Source organism: Camelus ferus, chromosome 15 (assembly GCF_009834535.1).
Source record: "Camelus ferus isolate YT-003-E chromosome 15, BCGSAC_Cfer_1.0, whole genome shotgun sequence".
Lineage (NCBI taxonomy): Eukaryota > Metazoa > Chordata > Mammalia > Artiodactyla > Camelidae > Camelus > Camelus ferus.
This window is the reverse complement of record NC_045710.1, coordinates 22543700-22561117: the sequence shown is the minus strand read 5'-3', so window position 1 is coordinate 22561117 and position 17418 is coordinate 22543700. Positions and strand designations below refer to the sequence as shown.

The following is a 17418-nucleotide window of genomic DNA, read 5'->3' as shown; positions in this document are numbered from 1 at the left end:
ACAATAGAGATTAACAAGACCATAGAAAAAATCAACCAAACCAAAAGCTGGTTTTTTGAAAAAGTAAATAAAATCGACAAACCTCTGGCCAAACTCACAAAGAAGAAAAAAGAGAGAGCACAAATTAGCAAAATAAGAAAGGAAAATGGAGAAATTACAACAAACAAAATAGAAATACAGAATATCATACGAGAATATTATGAAAAACTATATGGAACCAAACTGGATAACCTAGAGGAGATGGACAAGTTTCTGGAAACATTCTGTCCACCAAAACTGAATCAAGAAGAATCTGAACACTTGACCAATCCGATCACTAGAAAGGAAATAGAAATAGCAATTAAAAACCTCCCTACAAATAAAAGTCCAGGACCGGACGGCTTCACCGGGGAATTCTACCAAACATACAAAGAAGAACTCATACCAGTCCTTCTCAAACTCTTCCAGAAGATTGAAAAGGAGGGAATACTCCCAAACTCATTCTATGAAGCCACCATCACCCTGATACCAAAACCAGGCAAAGACACTACAAAAAAAGAGAATTATAGGCCAATATCACTGATGAACATAGACGCCAAAATCCTCACCAAAATTTCAGCAAATAGAATCCAACAACACATAAAAAAGATTATACATCATGACCAAGTGGGGTTCATCCCAGGGACACAAGGCTGGTTCAACATACGCAAATCAATCAGTGTAATACATCACATCAACAAGAGAAAGGACAAAAACCACATGATCATCTCAATCGATGCAGAAAAAGCATTTGATATAATTCAACACCCATTTATGATAAAAACTCTCGCCAAAGTGGGTAAAGAGGGAACATATCTCAACACAATAAAAGCTATATATGACAAACCTACAGCCAGCATAGTACTCAACGGTGAAAAACTCAAAAGCTTCCCACTAAAATCTGGGACAAGACAAGGATGCCCACTATCACCACTCCTATTCAACATAGTCTTGGAAGTCCTAGCCACAGCAGTCAGGCAAGAGAAAGAAATAAAAGGGATCCAAATTGGAAAAGAAGAGGTAAAAGTGTCATTATATGCTGATGACATGTTACTATATATAGAAAACCCTAAAAGGTCCACACAAAAGCTACTAGAGCTGATTGAAGAATTCAGCAAGGTAGCAGGTTACAAAATTAACGTTCAAAAATCAGTTGCATTTCTTTACACTAACGATAAATCAACAGAAGAAGAAAGTAAAGAAACAATCCCCTTTAAAATAGCACCCAAAGTAATAAAATATCTGGGAATAAATCTAACCAAGGAGGTGAAATTATACACAGAGAACTATAAACCACTGATGAAGGAAATTAAAGAAGACTTTAAAAAATGGAAAGATATTCCATGCTCTTGGATTGGAAGAATCAATATTGTTAAAATGGTCACACTGCCCAAGGCAATCTACAGATTTAATGCAATCCCTATCCAATTACCCAGGACATATTTCACAGAACTAGAACAAATCATAATAAAATTCATATGGAACCATCAAAGACCTAGAATTGCCAAAGCATTACTGAAGAGAAAGAAAGAGGCTGGAGGAATAACTCTCCCAGACTTCAGACAATACTATAGAGCTACAGTCATCAAGACAGCATGGTATTGGTACCAAAACAGACATATAGACCAATGGAACAGAAAAGAGAGCCCAGAAATGAACCCACAAACTTTTGGTCAACTCATCTTTGACAAAGGAGGCAAGAATATACATTGGAATAAAGACAGTCTCTTCAGCAAATGGTGTTGGGAAAACTGGACAGCAGCATGTAAAACAATGAAGCTAGAACACTCCCTTACACCATATACAAAAATCAACTCAAAATGGATTAAAGACTTAAACATAAGACAAGATACAATAAACCTCCTAGAGGAAAACATAGGCAAAACATTATCTGACATACATCTCAAAAATTTTCTCCTAGAAGAAATAAAAGCAAGAATAAACAAATGGGACCTAATGAAACTTACAAGCTTCTGCACAGCAAAGGAAACCAGAAATAAAACAAGAAGAAAACCTACGGAATGGGAGAAAATTTTTGCAAGTGAAACCGACAAAGGCTTGATCTCCAGAATATATAAGCAGCTCATACGACTCAATATGAAAAAAATTAACAACCCAATCCAAAAATGGGCAGAAGACCTAAACAAGCAATTCTCCAAGGAAGACATACAAACGATCAAAAAGCACATGAAAAAATGCTCAATATCACTAATTATCAGAGAAATGCAAATCAAAACTACAATGAGGTATCACCTCACACCAGTCAGAATGGCCGTCATTCAAAAATCCACAAATGACAAATGCTGCAGAGGCTGTGGAGAAAGGGGAACCCTCCTACACTGCTGGTGGGAATGCAGTTTGGTGCAGCCACTATGGAAAACAGTGTGGAGATTCCTCAAAAGACTAGGAATAGACTTACCATATGACCCAGGAATCCCACTCCTGGGCTTGTATCCAGAAGGAAATCTACTTCAGGATGACACCTGCACCCCAATGTTCATAGCAGCACTATTTACAATAGCCAAAACATGGAAACAGCCTAAATGTCCATCAACAGGTGACTGGATAAAGAAGATGTGGTATATTTATACAATGGAATACTACTCAGCCATAAAAACCAACAACATAATGCCATTTGCAGCAACATGGATGCTCCTGGAGAATGTCATTCTAAGTGAAGTAAGCCAGAAAAAGAAAGAAAAATACCATATGAGATCGCTCATATGTGGAATCTAAAAAACAAAAACAAACAAACAAACAAAAACAAAGCATAAATAAAGGACAGAAATAGACTCACAGACAGAGAATACAGACTTGTGGTTACCAGGGGGGTGGAGGGTGGGAAGGGATAGACTGGGATTTCAAAATAGACTACACTGTATAGCACAGGGAAATATACAGAAAATGTTATGATAACTCACAGAGAAAAAAATGTGACAATGAGTGTGTATATGTCCATGAATAACTGAAAAATTGTGCTGAACACTGGAATTTGACACAACATTGTAAAATGATTATAAATCAATAAAAAATGTTAAAAAAATCAAAAAGAAATTGAGATAATAAGGAAATTAAAAGAAAATAACACATATGAAAGAAAGGCAAAGATCCAACATGCTTATAATAGGAGTTTCCTTCTAAAAAAGAAAAAAAAAAAAAAAACCACAAAATATTATGAACTTTTAATAAAAGAACACTTTCCTGAAAGTTTTAAAAAACTGTTTTTGAAATAAAATTATTGAAAGGGTATACTGCATACCGGAAATAACTGATCCAAAACGATCAACACCAAAACATATTCTAATAAAGTTACTGGACTTAAAAAAAAATCTTTTGGGTATCCAGGCAAAGTGATCAAGTCACATATTTAAGAGGGAAAAAAAATCAGACTATGATCATCAGGCTTTACCATAGTAATGCTTTATGCCAGAGGTAAATGGAGTAATATATTCAGGAAACTCAAGGAAGTAAAATACGTGCTCAGGATTTTATATCCAGCCAAATGATTTTCAAGTACAATGTTCACAATTGTTTTCAACATTCAAAAATTTAGGGAATATTGTTCCCAAGGGCCCTTCCTGAAGAATTCATGACAGAATGAGCTTTAGATATCCAAAATAACTAGAGAGGGAAAGAAAAGAAGGGAGAGATGAAGTAGCCATTTTTCCACTAAAAGAGCACAAGCCTGAAGCTAAAGACTGCAAAGTGGTTTTATCATTGAGCTGTTGGACCAACCCTAATTTGCCTACCCTTGAAATCTGGGTTATTTTATAAAAGTCAAATCCTATTTGTTTTTTAAAAAATAATTTTGTAGAAGAGCAGTAAGTGATAACATGGAAAATTGTTCATGATATATTGAGTGAAAAGAACAAATTGTATAACAGCATGATCTCATTTTCTAAAGAGAGTATATGTGTAAATATTAATACCAAAACATCAATGGCAGTTTTCCGTATATGATAAGACAATGGTGGTTTAAAATATTTTTTTTCTGGGTACTTTCCTTTGCTTTCCTCACCATTCCTGCCAGAGGAATGAAACCATGCTGTAACAGTCTCTTTGGTAATGAGGTCTAAATTGGATTAGAAAACATGGAATTTTATGCTGAAGGAAGCTGTTACTATAACTCTTCAGCATACTCAGCAAAAATCTCCAAAATTAGAACTGTAGTAAGAAAGAAAATAATTGCACTTCTTACTTTTGCAACATTTTCATATATAGGAATGTATGATTATGGATTTGTTTTTTTTGGACAGCCCAGTATTAAGATCATTTAGTGTGAAAGGAAAAAAATAAAGAAAAATAACCCTTAATTAATCTCACTTTGGTTACTGAATCCATCTATATTTCTGACTTTATTGAATAGAAATGGGAATCATAGATTCTATAAAAATTTTACAGAAATTTTTTTTCAGTTAAAAAAATTATAAACCATGTTTTAAATTATAACTGAAATAATACGTAGAAAACATACCAATGAGCCAAAACCTAGGGTCCAGAAATGCTCATTTCGGACTTCCAAAACTCCATCCAAGGTAGACACCTAATCAAAAACACAGAAATAGGGCTGTTTGCATTTGACATATTCAACACAGTTCAGTCACATTATGGACTTGCTCTACGCCTAGAAATGACATGACCAAACCCTACATGAAGATACTCATTAGCCAAGAGAAGTCCCAGACCATTCACTCAAGATACCATTTCTGCTTGTTCGGTACTGAGTCAGGGCTTTATTTTCCAGTTTCTTACCTGCAGCAATCTTTGCAGAATCAGGTCTTTACACCCCCATCCCCACTTTGTTCAACAGTCTATGGTTCTTTTCATTTTATTAGTATGGTATCCAGCACTTGTGGTATTATTATTTTTTTTTGTCTTCTTGATCATTTCTTTCTCTGAATTCCCTTTAACAAATTTCTGTACAACACAGGATGTTATCTGGATGTGGGCCAAAAGGAAATTCCAAAGCCAGATATACTGCGTGTGGCCCACTGGTACAGTGGCGCAGGCTCCATTAGCTGGGACAAGCAGCCAGCTATACTGATCAGAGTGGCCTTTGTGATACTGACAACCAATAGTTTAAAATACTCTCAACATCCAAATTATTTGATTATCTTATTCTTTCATTAGTTAACAAGTTGAATTTTATAACAATACAAAATATAAACACACAGATAAGATGTTAGGTGGTGAAGCAATCAACCTATAAAAGTGGCCTCTGACTCAATCAAAATCCTGTTTGAATACAGAATCATAAAAATCACAGCACTTACGCAGCAAAAAGTGTGGCCTTAGACCATTACTTTTCACATTATTTCAAGTGAATTTGGCTTCCAGACTGAGCAATTCATCAAATTTTTCTATTTTTGTCACTATGTTATATCTGACTGTGTCATTATAAAGAACACAAACTCCTCTAAAAGAAAATTCTAAAAAAAGGGTTGAACTTATTTGTACTCATTCTTTGCATTCTCTAGTTATAAACTAAAATGAGTTTTGGCCAATGATTTGTGAGAGGAATTGATAAGTATCCCTTTCAGGGCCATATTAAACTGCCAGTGCAACACTGTTCAAAAAATTTTTTTTTACTTACTATTTCATCTTACCTCTCTGATAAGTTTGTCCAACTGACCAATAACATGGGGTGGTGTTGTCTGGGGAAAAAGCAAAATAAAATATCAATCTAGGGAGATAAAAAAACTTTTGAAACAGTGGTCTTGACACTTAAAAAAAATGGGTTCTATACCAGTCTTTGCTCTGTTTGACATGTGCCCTAACACAATTTAGAGAAGAGAGGTTTTAACTGGCTCACTATTGGAGCAACATCAGGAGTCAGCCCAGGCTTATTTTTTATCTCACAAAGAAGCTGCTATCTCTAGAACTAAATAAGCCTTAAAGAACCAACCAATCAACAAAAAAATCTTTAAGAAAGCAATGTTTTGTGTAAGTCATAGCACTATACAACTAGTATCTTATTGTTGTTACTGCTTCTGGACAGGGAGATACAACCCGTAAGTATTAGAAAAGGCATGCAGGAAAGACAGAAGGAAAAGCAGTGCTGACGTATACATCTAGTCCTGGGGAACAACCTTTCTATTCAGGGCCTTGTTGACAGGTGTTCCTTTTGTTTCAATACATAGTGATTTATCATTTTTTAACTTTTACTCTGAAATTTAAAAGTCTCACTAACTCAAGGATAGGAAATAAGAAAACAATTATAACAAGATTATACAATAGCCAAAGTATATTTATTATAGGAAAATAAATATCTCAAAAATAATTTTAAGCAATATTGTTTTTACTTGAAACATTATTAGAGGAAAACTTCTTTTTTCGTTTATGATTTTTGTCTTACATTATAAATGCATGATGATCTGTGCCTATTTTGTGCATCACTATAATTTCACCTGGTCCTTATTATACAAATTTCAGAGATTACTGTCTGGCTTCATTTCTAACAGGGCCATCCAGTGGCTAAAAATTTCACAATCTGGTAGAAGAAACACATATAGTTTCATAATCTGGTAAAAGAACATGGATAATTTTAAGCATGCACACTGAAAGAAGACCGTTACCTGGAGTAATACTTTCCCACTGTACACGCTCATAGGATACATAGTGCCAAATGTCATCAGCGCAATGGCTATTGCTGAGGCAGTGTCTACAGCAAAATAATTACTAAAAGGAAAAAACAATTCTAAATCTTAAATGTATGCTTCATTGGGTTTCTTACAATTTAATCTACTAAACATTAATTATCTAAAGCAACAAGACTGTTTTATCACAGTTGGTCACTACTACCAATGGGAACATCAAAAAGGAAAAGAAAGTTTTCAGAATTCTTTCTCACCAAAGTTTAGTGGAAAATAACTAATAATTATGTTAATTGGTACAAAGAGAGATAATGAAGAAAAAAAATACGAGCATTTCCCCACTATGTATTTTCAATCTACTTGTCAACTATAAAGATTTCATATATATCTATTTGCTGCAACAAATAAAAATATTCATATGGTAATTTCCGATAAGGAGAGACTTATGGACTTCATCAGTGATTCTATTTTGCTGTAAACAATAAGTTTCCAATAATTACTGTTAAATGTTTTTAAAACTCCTCAGGAATTTCCCAAGGTGAGATTCTCCAGGAATCTGTCATAACAACACTGTGACTGAATGCAACATCTCACCAGTAGTTCACTGTTCTTTTAACAAGACTGACCAAAATGCTGATGGTTACAAGCTGATCATGTACTCTGTCACTTTTTCAAACATATTAGGAATAGAAACATGAATTAAAACATAGTCTCTGCCTTTGAAATAGCAGGAGATTGACGTGTGAAAAACATAATAAAGGACTTTGGGTACAAAGGAGTCCTATTACGGATGCACAAAGGAGTGAGTGGCAAGCCTACTGGGGCAGGAATAATCCAGGAAGGCTAAACATAAAAAGAGGTGACATTTGAGCTGAGCCTTCAAAGATGAGCAAGATGATGGGAGTAAGATACTGCAGACAGTGAAAGCACCATGTGCAAGGGCATGAAAACCCTGATGCAGCAATGAAACTATAAAGACTGAAGTATAGACAGATTGATGGATAGCTAGTAGGTTGGCAGAGGCTTCATCATGCTAACAACTTTTAATTTTTTTTAATATGCAAAGAAGAGGATTTTGAAACAGGAAAATATTATGTCCAGATTTGCAACTTTTAATGATTACATTAGTAGCAAAACAGCAGATAACTACAGATGTACGAGAATACAAATTGTAAGATCAGAAGACAATTCTAAAATTAGGCAAAGGAAATGACGATAAAGGCTTCAATTCAGGAAAAAGAATGGGAAGAAGGAAAAGATGAATATTAAAAAGAAAGATTAAATAAGAGTACTGTTTCCAGTAGTCAAGACATGGAAACAATTTACATGTCTGTTGACAGATGGATGGATAAAGAAAATGTGGTGTACACGTACACACACACACACACACACACAATGGAATATTATTCAGCCATGAGAAAGAAGGAAATCCTGCCATTTGTGACATGGATGGATCTTGAGGGCATTACACTGAGATAAGCCAGACACAAAAGAACAAATATGTATGACTTCATTTATATGAAGAACTTAGAGTAGTCAAACTCATAGAGACAGAAAGTAGAATAGTGGTTGCCAGGGGCTGGGGGAGGTGGAATGGGTAATAACTGTCTAATGGATATAGTTTCAGTTAGGGAAGATGAAAAAGTTCTGGAGACAAATCATGATAATGGTTGCACAACAAACTATTGTACTAATGCCTGTGAAAGTACCAAACTGTAAACTTAAAAATGGTTAAAATGGTAAATTTTATGTATGTTTTAACACACTTTAAAAACAGAACGCAATGGAATAGATAGTAGTACTCACTTAGATGGGAAATACAAGAAAAAGCAGTTTTGGGGATAGGAAAAATCGGTTCAGTTGAGGTAGACATGAACAGAAGTAAGATTTACTTTTTGGAATTCAACAGAGATCTGGGCTAGAAATACAGGTGTAGAAATCACACTGAGGTAGCAAATAAAAACAAATAATTGTATGTGATATCCTGGGAGAGTATACAAAAGGGTAGGGAGTCAAAGAATCATGTCATAAAATGTTAAGCTTAAGGCAGCTGTAAAGTCCATTTCCTAAAAGGCCTGCTTTTTAAAAACTGATTCATATCTACTTCTCTTCCCTCGTTCAGCAACAGCAGCTGTGGTGCTCTCTTTCACTGGCCTGTTCTCATCAGGCCAGCAGTAGGGAATATAAATTGTTTTCCAGTCTGCATTATAGATTGTGGTGAAAATTTTTCATTGAATCCAACCCCCTTTATTTTTCAGATGAAGACACCTGAGGACAAGACTTGACCCAAAGTTACACAGGGCATAAGCAAATATACTATAAACTTAATCCCTATCCGTCCTACCGGTCTCCTTAAAAGTCAGGCCCTAGAAATTGAAACACACTTGATAGCAACTAAAAACACTTACTTAATTTCAATTAGCATGTATGTAATACAAAGAGCAAATGCTCCAGCAAGATCAATCAAAACAAATGGATTCATCCGGGGAAGGAAGATACTGCTAAGTCCTGGAATAATTCCACACAAGCTATGAAAAAACAAACAAAAAGAGTACTCATTAGCAGAATTGTGTATTACTGATGAAAATCTTATAAAAGATGACTTGTATTTTAGTATCACATATCTTTTAAAGAAAGCAAAGAGGATTGGAAACAAAACACTCTCACTTGTAAAGGTCTCTTTCGCATCATCAATTAAAAAGAGAAGGTAAAGGGAGAATAAGAATTTGATCTGAGATTCATGGAGTGACCTCAGCAATGACTAATGTGGTCTCCATGACAGAGGCATTTCTTGTGCATTCCTTCAAAGCTATGTTTATCATGAAACCTCGTAACATCTCACCTTCGACTAAGATCCGCAACGTGTTCTTGAAGCCAACTCGTACTAGCAGCTTTAAAAAGAAAGTACTTAAATTACGTACATAGAAGAATAAACCACTACCAGAAATACTTAATTTCTTACATTAAAAAAAAAAGTTTGGCCTTGACTGTATAACAAGAGGACACGTTATTCCTCAAACCTAGAACCTTTTCTCTTTTATGCCTTTTAGATACTAAATGAAAAGCACTTTCCAACTACAATATATAGCTTACCTGAAGGAATCAGTGAACTTACACAGGTCACTGTTACTATTAATTTGAAGTTTTAAAGGCTCATTATACTGTAAAGCAGAGGTTCCTAACCAGTATGCTGAGAATGGGTTGCAGCTCCATCAATTACTAACTCCCTCAGCAATCAGAAACAGGTGGGGATCTGGCTACATGCAGACACCTGCCCAGTCAATGTTCCCGGACAAGTAGCCTCCAGGCTCAGGCATCCTCTTACATTTATCTCAGGGTGCTACAGAAATATTCATTTTTTATGTATACCATGATGTAAAAAAGGTTGGCAAGCCCTAAAAACGTAGTCTAGTACAGCAGTTAAGAGCAGACTCTAATGCCAGAATACCTGGCTTCACACCAGCTCTGCCCTTAACTGGATGTGTGGCCTGGGGCAAGAGACAATCTCACAGTGTCTCAGGATAAAATGGGGATAATAAAACAATTCATTTTGTATAGGAAGAATTAAATGGGTTCTATGTAAAGCATTTAGAATCTGGCAGGTAGAAAGTGCTCAATATTATTCTGCACTCAAATTTCAACTAACGTAATAAATCTTGATGTTTCTGGGAACTTCCATTTCCAGTTAATAAAAATACAAACTATATAATCTTTCTGGAAATAAACTTGGCAATATATATCAAAGACCTAAAAAATACTGTATTTTTAACCGATTTATAATTTTTTTGGGAATTTATCCTAAAGAAGAATTAGAAATGCATACAAGAAGTTCTATACAAAAAGGTGGTTAAAGCATTATTTATAAAAGGAAAAGTTGGAAGTGTGTAACAATAGACTAATGTTTTACAATATTCATTACAAATTATTATGCAAGCATTCAAAAATCATTTTTTCAAAGAGTATTTAATGACAGGCAATAAAAAACAATGGCAACTGAAAAAAGCCAAACATAAAATTGCAAATTGACATAATTCAAGTCTGTAAAAAATATGTATATGTACATAGAAAAAAGTTAAAGGAACAAAATAGAAATGTTAAGATGTTATCTCTAGGTTATGAGTTTATCATAACCCTGATTATCAGTATTGTTTCTTTCTGATCTTCAAAGAGATATAGTTTCCAAATCTTTATACCTTCTTAAAATTTCTAGAATGAGCATACTATTTTAATAATTTATAGCTTTTTCAAAATAACTCTGATCATCACAAATATCATTATTTAACTTTCTAGCTCATGCAGTAATTCTTAAACTCTAATTCATACAAATACAACTCATACTTCATAACACTCAAGTTGTTTAAACTTGAATGGGTATTTCAAAAAGCTTTCTTCCCTTGATTGCATTGGTGTTTAAGTCAGTGAGATCTTAAAAGAACCTCATCTATCTTTGTTTCAAAGTGTGGGTGTGTGGGTCCATGTACAAAGCCCACTTTTTTCTCTTCTCCATCCATCAGTGATTAATCCTTTGTTGGTTAGTAGGATTCCAAGACACTGAAATTACTGAAAAATGCCAATAGTTTAGATGACTGAAGTAAAAAGTCAGTCTGAATTTGTAAAGATTTGAAAATAAAAAAATATTTCAAAAGGCATAAAGCTTTGCTACTTTCAAATATATGCCTACCCACCACTTCCCAAGAGAATTTCCTCGGAACTTATTCAATTAACAGAATATAATTATTTGCAATGAGCAATTCAACTATTCTAAGTACAATGATGCTTCTAAAATGCTTGCAGTAAACTTTCCTTTGGTAGGTTATAACATCTAAAATCTCATTCATGTCATTTGGTGAATGAAATTTTTCATTACATATAATCCAACATACACGTCAGTTCTGCCTGTTCCTAAGCAGTGTTATTTTAAAGCTTGAAATAATTTGATTTTGTTTTATAATTCTCTGCCTAGAGAAGACTTTAGAACCTTTGGGGTGGTCCTCTCTTCTCTTCAGGATATACTTTCTTGTTGATTTATGAATAAAACAAACAAAAGATTGAATTTATGAAAGATAAACTGTATTTTTTTATTAACGGTAAATAAAAAAACATACCTTCAGAGACATAAGCAAAAGGTTTATTCCGAATAGAAAGCATCGTGAAGAGATTGAAAGAAAGAGCCACAAAAGTACCAACTAATAATCTTCCCCTAAAAAGAACAAAATTCATCATTATTTTTTTCTTGGTAATAGTAATACATAATTTCAGCATGCAGAGAGATAAAGAGATCGGAAGGCAGAGTAGTCTGCTTCAATGGTTTGATATTTGTAGACCAAGAAATCTCAACTTGGTTTCTAACCCCATGACCCATGTCCTGTCTACTGCTGCTCCATCCGACACAGGGCAAAAAAACTCTTAGCATTACTATCTTCTTATAGGTGACTGCTGTTAGAAATAAATTTGTATAAATGCTAATGGTATTTGGTTTACAGTCTACCGGCCAGGTCAGACTGTCTGAATTAAAATGATCAGAATAGGTGAAGTCTACATAATTGGCAACTATGTGGTAGATAATAATTCTATCTTTTTACAGATGCTACTAAAAGATTATAGGGATCAAATTCTAACTTACAGAAGAGTAGATGGGGCTGGCTTAGTGTGTTGACCTGGGCCTGGAAATATTGAGGGACCCCAGGTCAGGGTAGAAAGGCCTTCCTGTCTGGTGAAAAAACGTAAGGGCTTGGGAACAGTTAAGGATGAAAAGGAGTCTTGGGATTTGGGGATTTCGCTTGTGAAGTAACAGTAAAATGTACATTGCCACACTCTTAACTCTGATATTGGCCAAAGCAACCACTATTTAACAATATACCAATTAATAACTGAGAATCAAACTTAACAGTAAATTATATATGGCAAAAGCAAAATCTCACGTGTGTATCTCGGGCTGCTCCAAAAAGCGTTCTGCACTAAAAGAAAGAATTAGTGTATTAAATAAATCCTATAAATCATAAAGTTAAAAGGCTTTATTAAATATATAATTAATCCAGTAAGTTCACAAAATCTTTTACTGTGATAACCAAGTATTGATTGTTGGTAGTGACAAGGCAAGGAAATTCACAAATTACCAACATGTAATGTCAACCTTTCTCTACCAAATCTGTTTCAATGGGTTTGCACTGAGCATTAAAACATGTCTTACTATATCACTAACTTTCATTCACATCTACTTTTGACTGGATTTAGTAGTGTCAAAGAAGGTAATAAAAGAAGGATGAAAAGAAGGGAGAGAAGTCTGAAATATGAAGAAATTATACTAGTAAAACTTCAGTACTGCTCACTTTAATCTGTATACCCTTCAAACCAGATGTGTCTCACTAGATTCTTTCAAATTCCCGAAGGTGGACTTTATAGGTAAATTTATAATGGCAGTAACATCACATACAAATGTACCTTTCTTTTAATATAAAGAGAGCTCCCAATTGTGCCAAGACTGTGGAGGCAAATACAGCCAGGACTTCTAACCTTTCAAATCTGAAATCGGAAAATTAATTCAATCAGTTTAATTCCTTCAATTTACAAACTAATATGTCTAAAACACATTCACTCCCTCAATATACATGTGCCTACTATAAGCCAAACACTGTTGGAACAGACTACAGAATTTCTAGAATGATAAATAATGAACATCCCAGATTTAGAAAAGAGTGACTATTTGTACAACATATTTTCCCAGGACAGACTTATGGCTCTTATTTTTTAGAAATAACCATTATATTAATAACAGCTAACATTTAATTGACCCATCTTGTGTTAGACACACTGGTCACAGTGCTTAAAATATTACCTCATCTAAACCACCCAAATTCTTATGAGGGTTACTTTATCCATTTTTTTTTTTTTAAAGAGTTAAGTAAGTTGAAACACAAAGAGAAAACCTAACTGTTTAGAACCACATAGCTAGCAAGTGAAGTTGTCAGGTTTTCAAACTAAGCACTCTGGCTCCAGAGTTCATGATTATGACCACTGCACTGCCTCTTCTACACATAATTGCAGTTAATTGAGTATGTTTCATAATTCCTAAACTATCAGCTGGAGGCCAGGGCTCTTGTCTTATTTATTTTAGTTTTTCCCACAACACATAGTTTAATGGCATTCAATACTTCTGGTAAGTATAATGCTTAAAATTTCTCAAGTAAATACTTATCTTCAGAAAAGACAATAAAATAATTAAGGATGTTCATCACATTTCTGTTTGTAATAGTAAAATGTTGGAATTAACAACACACTACTATGCATTATTAAAAAATAACAATATTTATTGATACGAAAAATGTAAATGATAAAAGTGGTTTATAGGAGAGTATGAAAAAAAAGTATGTGAATGCAGCAGCAGTATTTGTGGCAATCGATAAGCTGATATTAAAGTACATACAGAAATGCGAAAGGTTTAAAAAAGCAAAGACAATCTGAAGGAGAACAAAGCTGAAAGATTTACACTACCAGATCTCAGGATTTCAAAACTACAGTAATTAACACAGTATAATACTTATTAGCAAGGATACACAAATACACCAACTGAAGAGAAAATATAGTCCAGAAACAAAGTTACACATAGTCATTTGATTTATGAAAAAGGTAGCACATAATAGTAGAAAAAGGATGAATTTTTTTCAATAAATGTTTTATCAAACAAAGCTATACAGAAACAAATGTTGACCTCTACCTTGACCTCTACCTCAGCCCATACACAACCCATATACAAAAATCAATTCTAGTTTGACTGTAAGCCTAAATGTGAAAGGTCAAACAGTAAGATTTCTAATAACAAAGTAGAGTATCTCTATGACCTTGAAGCTGGCAAAGATTTCTTGACAAGTACACAAAAAGTACTAACCATAAAGAACAAGACTGATAAACTGAATTTATCATTGAAATTAAAAACATTTCATTCATCAGAAGATACCTTTAAGAGAATGAAAGAGAAATGGGAGTGAGAGAAGATACTTCTATATAAAGAAGTTCTATATATCAATAAGAAAAAAAAAAGGGAACCCAACCTAAAAATGGATAAAACATTTTAACAAGCATTTCACAAAAGAAGTAATCTGAATGGTCAATAAACATAGGGAAAGTGTTCAAATATTCATCAAGAAAATAACTTAAACCCACAATGAGATATCACTGTTTACCCTAAAATGGCTTAAAAAAAAGAGAGACAGTACCAACTATTAGTAAGGACATGAAGCAATTAGAACTCTGATTCTAGTGGGAATGTAAACTGGTAAACCCACCCTGGAAAACTGTTTGGTATTATCTTCTAATGACGAACATATGCAAATCCTATGACTGAGTAATTACTCTCAAAGACATGTGCCCAATATAAATAAGTACACATGTATACCAAAAGACATGTACAAGAATGTTCATTAAATAATTTTATTTATAATAGTTGAAAGCTGAAAATAACCTAAATTCCTTTCAATAGCTGACCATATAAACAGATTTTGGTATATTCACATCATGGACACATTAGAGCAATGAACAAAAATGAACTACTGTTAAATGAGGGTAATATACTGTAATCCCATTTATATGACTTCAAAAACAGGCAACAATCATCTGCAATGACAGCAATCAGAAATACTAGTTACTTTTGTCAGGGTTTCACTCTGATTCAACATTAAGTCATTAAGAGAGGCTTTGGGGGGGACTTGTGATGTTGTATATTGTGATCTAGATAAGCAGTTATACAGGTATATTCATTTATTAAAATTTATCAAACTGCACATGGATATAACACAGAACAAAATATACTCCCTGCTACCATGAAATCTGTATTTTAAAGGGGGAGACAACAGAAAAACAAATAATTTATAAGTTCTGATAAGTTCTACATAGTAGAACTTATTACAGTAGTCTCATGTGACAAGGGGCTAATTAGCTGATCTGTTTTAGAATCTACTTTGAATGGGACCCAATCACTTACTGACTCAGCATTTAGTGATACTAAGATCAGAATAACAAAATGGGCTCACTTCACAAAAATCAGGTGATGAGCATTTCAAGTAGAGAGAGTAATTTGTACGAAGATCTACAGCAAGCATGAGTTACATTCAAATTACAAAAAGACAGTGTGGTATAGAGGCTGTGAGAGTGGTAATTTAAAAAGAAGTAGGCTAGGTCTGAATCTTATATATATAAGGCCCTTGTAAATGAGAGAAAGGAATCAGGATTTTATTCTAAGTATGATAGGAAACAAATGGATGGTTTTAAGCAGTAGAATGATAGCACGATTTAGGTTTAAAAAAAAAAAACCACTGGCTGCTATATGAAGAATGGACTATAGCGGGTAAAAACAGAGGCAAGGAGACCAGCTGGGATGCTAGACACTGGTTAACGCAGGAAACAGAGGTAGCTTGTTTACGACAGTAGTAGTGGAGATAGAAATGGGAGCTGGGGCAGGTTCTGGACAAGTTTGTAGGTTATCTTGCCATAACCTGCTGATGGATAAATGTGGATGATGAGAAAATAATTAAAGATTTCACTTGAGCAACTGAGTGGTGGTGCATTTACTAAGATGGAAAAAACTGCAGAGGAACAATCTTGGGAAAAGAAAACAAGAATTTTAGCCTAGTTTAAAATATTAATTAGACATCCATGTAAAGCTGGCAAGAAGGTAATTAAATTATGAAATGAGACAAATCTCAGGGCTGGAGAACTGGAATTTTGGAATTATTAAATATAGATGATACTTTACACTATGTGATTGACTGCAATTATATTTAATTGTTCCTTTTTTCCCTATTTACTCTAAGCAAGTAGGCCAAAATGGGAGCTATCATGTCCTTACTTGACCTTGTCTCCTGGTCACAGTAAATGATCTAAAGACTAACATCCATACCAGGCTGGACCAACCAATAATATTCTCATAATTTTTGAACTAGAGTTTGGGGAAGAGTCCTTTCCTCTCTAGGATAAAGATGAGAGGGTTCAAGGTCTTGCTAGAAGTTATCACTGCAGGATAGTGGAAAAAAGTGGTCTGAGAAACTGAACCTAACGTGCAGAGAAAAGCAGGCCTGAGAGGTAAGAGAAAGACAATGTCTTGAGTGTTCAAGTTCCTATGCCAGTTTACCTCAGCCTTCACACATGTCGGTTATGTAAACTACCAAAGGCTTCACTTTTTCCCCCAAACTAGTTTAAACTGAATTTCTGTCACTTACAACCAAAAATCTTGACTGAGAGTCACAGATTTCCATATATAAACATCTATACTTTAAGAGTGAGCACCACAGTAATAATCTCTTATCAAATTTCAGTGACACTTATGAATATCTTCATTTTGCATTAAAATTTCATGTTTACTTTGTACCACTGTTTAGGTCAATAAAACCTGATTTTGTGCAAAAGAATATAATCCCAATAATGGTATTGTGGAGAAGAAGTGTAAGTCTGGTCCAAGAGTTTCTTTACCAAATTAAATTCTTCTTTTAAGTTGTTTCCTTGAATCTGAAAGGAACTCATTTTTTTTCTAATGTATTTTTAAAAAATCCTCTGATATAAAGATTACCTACCAACCTTCAACTTTCAGTAATTTCTAAAACTATAGAAACAGGAATCTCAAAATCTTTTTCAGTCCATTGCTATCATAAATCCAGTCTTAAGATAAAAATACATCTCTACCACTGCATTAATGTTTAAATATATCCCATTTACTTTAATATCTAGAAGATAACTTACATGAAAATCCTTTGTACTTTAACTGAAATAAGAGATTACCAAAATATTATACAGCTTAATATGAATGCTTTAATATTTC

The 17418-nt window shown here is 34.0% G+C and overlaps 1 protein-coding gene across 3 annotated transcripts in view; it reads right to left on the bottom strand.

The window, feature by feature from the left end:
* SLC30A6 (solute carrier family 30 member 6) overlaps nucleotides 1-17418 on the bottom strand; it is a 43732-nt gene that overhangs the window by 13513 nt on the left and 12801 nt on the right. For 2 of the 3 annotated variants that reach the window (XR_004326224.1, XM_032497321.1), the window contains exons 6-13: nucleotides 13053-13133; nucleotides 12533-12568; nucleotides 11717-11811; nucleotides 9454-9502; nucleotides 9020-9139; nucleotides 6594-6696; nucleotides 5625-5672; nucleotides 4493-4561 (exon numbers count right to left, since the gene is read on the bottom strand). Coding sequence is in view for 2 of the 3 variants with exons in the window: in XM_032497321.1 (XP_032353212.1) it covers nucleotides 4493-4561; nucleotides 5625-5672; nucleotides 6594-6696; nucleotides 9020-9139; nucleotides 9454-9502; nucleotides 11717-11811; nucleotides 12533-12568; nucleotides 13053-13133 (601 nt within the window). In the remaining variant the exon portion in view is untranslated. Of the gene's footprint in view, nucleotides 1-4492; nucleotides 4562-5624; nucleotides 5673-6593; nucleotides 6697-9019; nucleotides 9140-9453; nucleotides 9503-11716; nucleotides 11812-12532; nucleotides 12569-13052; nucleotides 13134-17418 lie in introns of those variants that run through there. The other variant, XM_032497322.1, reaches the window with a different exon arrangement.